Source organism: Haliotis rufescens, unplaced genomic scaffold (genome assembly GCF_023055435.1).
Source record: "Haliotis rufescens isolate VD_foot unplaced genomic scaffold, xgHalRufe1.0.p SCAF_9, whole genome shotgun sequence".
Classification (NCBI taxonomy): Eukaryota; Metazoa; Mollusca; class Gastropoda; order Lepetellida; family Haliotidae; genus Haliotis; species Haliotis rufescens.
The window spans coordinates 17,640,975-17,650,488 of NW_025964383.1; the positions used below are offsets into that span (position 1 = coordinate 17,640,975).

Below are 9,514 nucleotides of genomic sequence, written 5' to 3' on the forward strand. Positions count from 1 at the left end.
TGATACATGCCATCGATCCCAATTGCCATCGATCGATTATTTTACAGACAGCCGTCATATAGCTGGAAAATTGCTGAGTGGGCGTTAAACAACAAGCAAAGAAACAAAACATGCATCAATCAAGTCAGCGAGTCTGACCACCCGATCCCGTTAGTCGCCTCTTGCTACAACCACCTCTCACGACAATACTAATGAATACTATCACTGTATGTTTGGAAAATACCGGTATATTGTGTTTTTCCAACATCCTGCATATCTTCACACGAGGCAACTAACGGGATCGGGTGGATCGGGTGTATGACTTGGTTGTTGGTCATTGTATCCCAATTGCGTGGGTCGATGCTCATGATGTCAATCTCTGGATTGTCTGGTCCAATCTCGATTATTTACAGACCGCCGTCATATAGCTGGAATATTGCTGAGTGCGGCGTTTAACAACAAACAAACAAAACAAAGACCTGATGGAAAACTTTACACAAGCAGGTGACAAATCGAATTCAATTATGAAAATAAAGGAAATTAGCAACGGTTTTCTGTGATCGAAAAGACGAATTGTTTCGCGACTAGATTCCCGTATATAATGTGTCTTTACGCATGTTTTGTGACCATAGCAACATCCCACAGAATACAAACATGTCAAAAATGTGCAGTGATGGGGGGATTGGGGGGGGGGGGGGGGGGGGGGGGGGTGTATTCATGTTCAACAAATTACTGCTCAAATGCAATATATGTGGTACATATCGCAATACATGAATCATGATTGCAAAAAAATTGCAATATGAAATTCAGGTCAAGGTCCATCACTGTTGACAACCAATTCTTCTTCGAAATTCCTTTGGGATATTTAGTTGTATTCAGTTGGGTGTTCACGCCCCTTTGAAATGTTAATGTCTTAGCTGGATGTCTCTCCTTATTGTTCCATCAAATTAAGTCGTTATACAGATTTATAGGAAAGTCGGGTAATTGTGGGCATATTATTCAGTTTACTGAATTCCTCATAACCTTTTAAGTTGACAAATGACTTGGAAGGATGATTACTCTTGCAATTGAAACAAATTGGAAAAATCATTACCTTTCTGAATGCTTCTTATATAAACACCTGGGATGTTCTGTGACATCGTGCACATCGACTGCATGCTGCCAGGATGAAGTTTGTGATGTGTGTTGCTGCTGCTCTCCTCTCATCTGGTAGGTAACCATTATACTGTAGCATGTTTCAGTATGTATACATGGCAGACTAACGAAATGAGTTGCATACCATAAGCATGCCAGCCAGCACACAGTGATCGTTGATTTAAATCCCAGATACATCCTCATCATAATCCTTATCACGCTACCTCATTACACTGGTATATAACAGAAAACTGTTAAAAGCGGCGTTTAACATCTCATTCACTGATTCCGTCGATGTGGTCACTTTGTGTGGACACTAGTTGACATATGTGTGTCACAACTTGCTGTGTTTCTCGAGAATGCATAATTGTCAACAACTTTTGGGGGGATCTAAAACAATTCTTAACTTATGTACAATATTGATAATGAGTCTTTTTGGATGCTTAATGACATCATTCTCAATAATATTGTAATAGCAGCAAAACGACACATTGACATATGAGTAAAAAATGGTTAAAGGCCTGCTTCTCCAAATTCATTAAAGCTATGGAAGATATTATGTCGAAGAATTTATTGCCAGAAGAAAATATACAACACATCGCTTCAACGTGAAATGGGGAATTTTTGTTGTTATATTAAATCCCCGTACATAAACCCGTTTAATCACTAGTTGATACTGATTCATCAACACATGCTCACCATATCGTCGGTATCGTACAATCGAAACTTTTTTTGGAATACGGAAAGGTTTTCGTCGCTTTTATTCAAGTTTCCTTTCATGTATTTTACCACCAGCAACATTGTGCGATACATACTACATTATATTGAAGTCTTGGTAAATACTATTACGGCAATATTACCTTCGCTGACAATTATATCCTTCTCTGTGTGACCTTCCAGTGTCCGGCCTTGAGTGGCCTACGAGGAGAGAGACTTTACCAGATAGATCTGATGAATGTCAGAACGTTTTTGCACAAATATTGGGGATCTTGCAAAGACCAAGGTTTAGCAATCTTATCGAAGATGGCAGACTGAGCCTTGATTGCAGGTTAGTATCGTTATTTTGCTAATAAAATCTTTTTAAAAACAATAATTGTTAAGCTGCTTCCTTTCAGAGAAAGTAATAGTCAACCTCTGACGAGTGAGTGAGTGAGTTAAAATTTAACGTCCCATCGGCATTATTCAAGTTTACAATTGAGTCATTTATGCAAAGTTATATTTAAAAACAATTTATCAAATATATTTAAGCATAACAATATCATGTATACATGTTTAATACATGGGCTAATGGCCACCAGTAACCAAAGCTAGGCCACGTCGCTGGGGATCATGAGGACTTACAGTACCTTGGCTTCCTGCATGATACCCCAGCAGGATTTGGTCATCACTTTAGCTACTGGTGGTTGTGCACAATACTAGCCAATATTAAAAACTACTCAGCAATCAGTAGGCTTAAAAACACTTGTTGATGATATTTCCTATCGTGAAAGTCATTCCAAGATCCAGTCGATTGCTGAAAAGTTGTTCTGACAAGGATATCAGTCTACTTTCAGTAATTGTGTTTATCGTAACTCTCCGATAGCCTAGAGTGTTATTGATGTCAACTATTGATATTTGAATTTGCCACCTTTGTACTGCCATGGAGACATGAACAATTGCCATGCATCTGTAGTTCGAGCAACCATTACACTAATTAATCGTAACCATACAATCCCATCCGTATGTGATATGCTTACATAGTAGAAGTCGGGTAAAGTTACAAGGGTCATTTTGTAAATATGACAACTTCTTACTAACTATTATTTAATGTGCCATATTGATAAAGCTGTTATTATTTTCACCGAACCACCGCAACATTGATAATGAAGAGGTTGGCACACATACAAATTAACTGAATTACCAACCACTTACATTCAACCTTCAGAATATAATTTCGAATGTTAGGCAGAGAGACTTGCAATAAATATTTTCTCTTTGCAGCCAGCAGACACTGACAACAGCAGATGAATGCCAACGATCAGGGTCTGGGAGAGTTGAACGTCTGAACATTGCCCTCAATATCTTCTGTAGCCACAAACCAGGTATACGCATGTCCAGTTTTCTAAGAGCAGCTGCTTCTGAAATGTTAGCCCGTGTACCACCTTGAGTGACATGTTGATTCCTTAAATTAATTGACAATGCTATCCAAGATAACTACTATTTACTATGGCAGATGTGTTTAACTTTACAAGACCTTCATCAATAGCTATCAGATGTTATGTGTTGAATTCGTCAAATCTTTCTGTTACAGAAATCGAGAGAGAAGCGTCATGTTGGACCAGTGGAGAATTGTCGGAGACCGTTGTTTCATGTTTACACCAAGACAGGTAGGGTGACTGTACGAGTGTCCATTGACATCTACTGAATAATACCTTAAGACAACTTAGCCACGTAGATTAACTATACCTTCTGTACATCTAGATGTCTAGATAAAACATATAGACTATACAATGCGTACATCTTGAAGCCGAACTATAACATACATGGATAGGTGAAATGTTTATTGTTTACATCTACAGGTGAAATGATAAGAGTTGAAATAGGATTCCCTTTGTCACAAAATGACGGCCGTTCTGCGTTATATTGTGAAAAACATGCGTTTTCAATACAAGGAGTATTGACCGTAGGTATCGGAAGTTCAGACGATAGATACATTCGGAACGTTTCTGAGCGACTTCAATTACCTCTTATTTCATTACAACGAATTAATTCTCATTGGCATGTACACAGTGTTGCAATGTAGATGTGTGACGATATGTGGTGTCTGTACGGATATATGGCCCCTTGAAGTGTCCAATACTTTCATGATATGTAGACATCTTCCATAGATCATTTGGTAAATGCATTCGTGATGCACGTAAACTTCTTGGATCTTTGCTAGACATCAGTCCGGTGTCAGTCACAAACGTCAGGGCACGTACAGTAACGCACAATTACCCTATCAAAAGATATCTAAATTGATAACTTGGTCTTTGGAATTTTCAGTAGAATGACTATACGGACGGTGAAATTATCCTTCCGATTTGTGGTCCTTCACAGAATAAAATACTCAACAGCTGGGGTATTGCTGAGTGTGGAGTTAAACAAAGAAATAAATATGGTTATGAGGAATCTCCAACTAGTTCATGAAGAGATACTAATTAAATTTGTAGTTACAAAATGAAATTATGCACGGAGACTGTACATGTTGCACCTGCATTAATGCTTCAATTGTGAGTGAATAGAACAACTGGCAAAAAACACACCACCAACTGATGGACTTTCGTTTGACTTTAAGACCAATATATCAGCTTCCAGCAAGTATCTAAACAGTGACTTAATCTAGCTGTAGTTGGTTGGTTTGTTGTTTTACGCCGCACCCAGCAATATTACAACCAGACAACCCAGTGATTGATATCATGAGCATCCATCCACGCAATTGGGATCGATGACATGCATCAACCAAGTCAGCGAGCCTGACCACCAGATCCCGTTAGTCGCCTCTAATTGTTAGACCAATTCTACCCTGAATCTTCACGGGACTGCTCTAACTGTAAGCAGGTACCCTAAGTGTGATGGTCCCAGTGTTCAAGTTACTAACAGCAGCGACACAATGTCCCTATATATATGAGTATGTGAGTGAGTATGGTTTTACGCTGCTTTTAGCGTATTCCAGCAATATCACGGCGGGGTGGGACGAAATATATAAAATTTGCACTTATATATACATAGCCAAATGTTAACACTCAATGATAGGCGGATAAAAGCATAAATAAGTCACTGATGCGTCAAATTAAAAACAAAATTCTTATAAAATAGTATCAACCGTAAATTCGTTCCTGTAATCAAACGAAATCGACTGTTAAATCATGTGTTTATGAACCACTATCGGATTGTGGCTATTAGACCATTACTGATCGATCTGATAAATCTATATTCATGAAGCTTCAGAGAAACACTCTCAGCCAAATGTTTTCATTTTGACAGTCCGAGCTGTAATTCCGATTTATATGCACAAATATACATCTCATCAAGGTGGAAGCAAATTGGACGCCCATGAGGATGCCTTTTTCTTTCCTAAATGTCCTGTCCCCAAATTTCCTATAGACGTTAAGCACAAGGAAGTCGAATACTAGTATTTCACATTTTGTTTTCTCAGCAAACCACAGATGACATTTGCTTTCAGTATTGACAAATTATCCTGACCCTTTGGAAATAGTGATGAATCTATATAAATGGTCACCACGTTAGTGACAAATGGGGGACAGGGGTGGCCCAGTCCTTCCTTCTTTGCATTAAGGGTAATGGTAAACCTTTGAAACAGGCATTCGGGGGTACATTTGTTGGACCAAGCAAAATATTTCTCTTTGTAGTGGAAACATCATCTAAGACTTGCCTCACTTCCTGTTTTCCTTCCTTAAGTTGACCTAAATAACAAATTTGCACCTTTATTATTATAAAAAAGATACTTGTGACGAGATAATTGCAATATATGAATCAAATCTCTCCATTAACGCGAGTGCCATATTTGGCAACAAGATGTACAATATACATGTTATTATTTACTGAATTTGTTTATTCTGTTTCAGGCGTGCTGTTGCTGAATGTGCTGACCAAAATGTGAGCAATCTTAGAGAGTGTACCAACACTACTGGCGCCATCTTCCGGCAGCTGATTTTGGATACTTTTCCTTAGACGTATCCATGCAAACACACCTTCCGATAAAAGTGGAGCAAAACATCATGTTATGTTTGAATCTTAATAAATTAGTCTGAATTTCGACCATCGTTTCTTTAGCATTCTCGTAGCATGCCTGTGTATCTGCTACATAGCACTTTTTGTCAAATGTCGACAACACGAGAATGCGACATTTGGACATGATGCAAAATCTCGCAATCCCGCAATCTCGACTTGTCAAATTAGGCCTCAAAGACACGAAATCGCGAGAATGGGACAATTCATTTTCAAAAAATGAAATAATAACAGGAACACTATAAGATGTCGAGTAGGCAAATGTGTCTTGATTGTGGACGCAAAAAAACATAATCACAGACCACAGATTCAACAATCCCTGGCAAATACATTTCTTGAATTTGAAGAAGTAAAGGAAGATTCACTTACCTATTGATGAATGACTAACAAAAATCAAAGATGAACCCGGATGGAGAGACATCTTGCTTAAGAGGTGATGTAGTTCATTTTTTCCCAGTATTATTCTGGAAGGTGCTGTTTAATAAATTTTAAGATAAAAACTATTATGCACATTTGTACCTTGAACAATGAAATCACAATGTATACATCTAGTGTAAATGAGTGAGTGAATTGGATTTTACACCGCTTTTAGCATTCTCCCAGCAAAAGAGTGGATGTATTTAGCGTGAATGTCATATCGTATCTATGTTTTCTATTATTAATGTTACATATCACATAGTTTCTCTGTCTACCATGTTCCCAGACACATCCCTCGCGGCATGTTGTACATTGCAGATAATGGTTTGATTTACACGATTACTCATATAGAAAACATGCACTTACTAAGATTATAACTACATGTATATTTCAAATGTGGGGTAGCGTCACGCCAAGGTCCGTTTTCCATTCCCCATATTGGTACAATGTGTGGAGCCCATTTCTGGTGTCTCCGTCGTGATATTGCTGAAACATTGCTGAAAGCGGCTTAAAACAATTCTACTCACTCAAATTTCAGATGGGAAAAACAACAGCTGGCATTAAGAGAGATTACAGGAGGAGGTTTATATTACAAGACTGCAGGGTGAAGAAAATCTTAATTAAAAGCTGCTACTGTAATCTACGTTACCAGTCTCTTATGACTATTTTAATGTATCTACAGATCAAGATGAGTAAAATATTGACTACATTGTCGCTTAAATAAACTTCATTAATCTTGGGTATCATAAAATCATTTAACAGTAATCCCTATACCAACGTGTTGTGATTCATGTACAGACAATGCACCAAACTAATGCAGTGTAATATTAGTGAAAATATACAAAATATTATGAAACTGATTTCCCACAAACAACATATTAAAAAATTGATTTTCTACAAACCTGTCAAGTTCCCGAAACGAGTACAGGTCGAACCAACGAAAAGCACCAAATGACCAACTACATATATGTACAAGCTTATAACGTCCATGACTCAGGACGTTTAATAAACCATTTAACTGTAATCCCCTAACTGTATTCCATCGTCCCACAGTCGACTTACTGAAGGAGATGAAGGAAAAGTTGGGTTAATTAGATGCTATTAGCATTTAAGTTGTTTGGTTGATGTACATGGATGGCTGGGTAAATATGCATCCCTGTAAGCTACATCTGATCGAACTGAGAGAGAAGTCAGCAAACTCTACATTCGTGGCGAGCTGGTTCAGGCGTTCAATACTGCATTTTCCGTTGTTTGGAATCTCTTGCATAAAATAGAAAGCATTCCGTGTTCTATCGTTACTGAGTGTGTAATCATAGATCAGAAAACGACACAGATTTCCAGTTTAAATTGTAGGTGAACACAGATTCATGTGACGCCAGAATCCACACAGATCAATCGATAAATAACAGGTGTTTTTAACTGCAGACGTATTTTAAATATTTGAAATGTATAAAATCAAACAATCAATATCATGGCATGCGTCAGCATTAATGAGGTCAAAATATTTTATCATATATTGGTCCTTGTTTATCTAACTCTGTGGATGGGTTATTGTGAAGATCAAATAGATAAATCAGCTTTTACAAAGACCAGATTCAAATAACGCGTCGTTAGAATGGTATCAGACAGTATAGAACCGTACAAAGGCAAATACTATGTTTTAGGATAAAAAGAACTGCATACATATTCTACTACCACCAGCGTTAGAAGCTTTAGCATCAGTTATTATCGCAGGATTAAATATTTCAAAAACGACGTCGTAGTCATTTACTCTCTTTACTAGAGAGAGAGAACGGAGAGAGAGAGAGAGAGTGAGTGAGTGAGAGAGAGAGAGAGAGTGAGTGAGTGAGAGAGAGAGAGAGTGAGTGAGTGAGAGAGAGAGAGAGTGTGTGTGTGTGTGTGTGTGTGTGTGTGCGCGCGCGCGTGTGTGTGTGTTGGATTTAATGTCCCTTGTACAGGATTCAACTTTTATCAAAGCCTGTCAGCCTATTGTTTGAGGAAAGCCCAAATTAATGCTGGTCTTAAACGATTACCAAATTTGGTGAAACCAAGGAGCAGGGATTAAAAAACATAATTGGGCCGAACCGGGATTCGAACCCATGATCATAGGTACATGTATGATGCATATAAAACCTAACCACAGTGTATGTAGGTAAGGCAGAAGCTTCATTGCAATTTGTTCACCGGACTACAGCTTTATGTAAATCATCCGTGGCACGAGTAATTACAACAACGTTTTCGCATGGCGTTCTATTAATGCTATTTCATTTATTTGATTTGGATACACTTTTATTTATCATTGTTAGATGGCAGTATCAATAGGTTCATTGTCTGTTGAACACATGTGATGTGGAGATAACTTGAGCACTACATTCCTTCTATTATGTCGCCATGTGGTATCCAAAGTTGCCCGAATGTAGGGCAAATCAAACAGTGTAATTTGTCGACTGTAGGACAAGTGAGGTCATACGGGCGGAGTTGCAATTAGACATGGGCGTGGCAAGCCTAAAATGACAACACCTAGACAATATCGTCTCATTACCTTAATTTCACTAAGCTATAGATTTATATCTGCTCCGGCGATCACTTGAGAATTACGTACAATAACAGGTGGACAAATTCCAACATCTACCACTAAAAGCCGGCTCTTTGCAGCCCGACCGAAAGCAATGCGCCGGGTGAAGGGGGTGACCCTAACAGCTTACCAAAGACTGAGGTTGGCTCCACAACACCAGGGACGGGCTGTGCGCAAATGGCGTTACACCATGTTTACAGACGAATGAAGGTTTATGCCTACGATTCGCAGATGGCAGAAACCGTTGCTGGCAACGTGGCGGCGAGCAGTATGCTAGGGCAACACTTCTATACCATGTTCGTCATAGGGTCGGAAGTGTCATGGTATGGGGCGGAATCAGACATGACAGGCAAACTGATTTGGTTGTTGTGAACGGACATTTGACTGGCCAGCGATATGTTGAAGAAGTTGTGCGTCCTGTCGTTGTTCCATTGGCTAGAATTATCGGTAGAAATGTTGAACAGCAAGAAGACAATGCCTGACCACATCGTGCACAGTTCGTCACCGATTATCTCCATCGAGAAGGCATACGGAGATGGGACTAGCCCGCTAAGTCCCCTGACATATCCCCAATGGAGCATGTGTGGGATGTTCTCGGGCGGAGAGTGAACGCCATAGACCCAGCACCCGCCAACGGGT

The 9,514-nt window shown here is 39.0% G+C and overlaps 1 protein-coding gene across 1 annotated transcript; it reads left to right on the forward strand.

Annotated features, from left to right (window-relative positions):
• The first annotated feature begins 1,133 nt into the window (after positions 1 to 1,133).
• LOC125377519 lies at positions 1,134 to 5,911 on the forward strand. Its single transcript, XM_048391175.1, has 5 exons — positions 1,134 to 1,188; positions 2,014 to 2,161; positions 3,094 to 3,194; positions 3,404 to 3,479; positions 5,721 to 5,911. Exons 1-5 carry the CDS (start codon positions 1,146 to 1,148, stop codon positions 5,824 to 5,826), a joined length of 474 nt encoding a protein of 157 aa, XP_048247132.1. The 5' UTR covers positions 1,134 to 1,145; the 3' UTR covers positions 5,827 to 5,911.
• The last annotated feature ends 3,603 nt before the right edge of the window (positions 5,912 to 9,514 follow it).

Bases quoted from the DNA above. Each gene is read 5' to 3' on its own strand.
- LOC125377519 (XM_048391175.1), top strand. From the start codon at position 1,146: ATGAAGTTTGTGATGTGTGTTGCTGCTGCTCTCCTCTCATCTG. The intron at 3,195-3,403 runs GTATACGCATGT...TTTCTGTTACAG, and splicing joins CTTCTGTAGCCACAAACCAG to AAATCGAGAGAGAAGCGTCA. The intron at 3,480-5,720 runs GTAGGGTGACTG...ATTCTGTTTCAG, and splicing joins TCATGTTTACACCAAGACAG to GCGTGCTGTTGCTGAATGTG.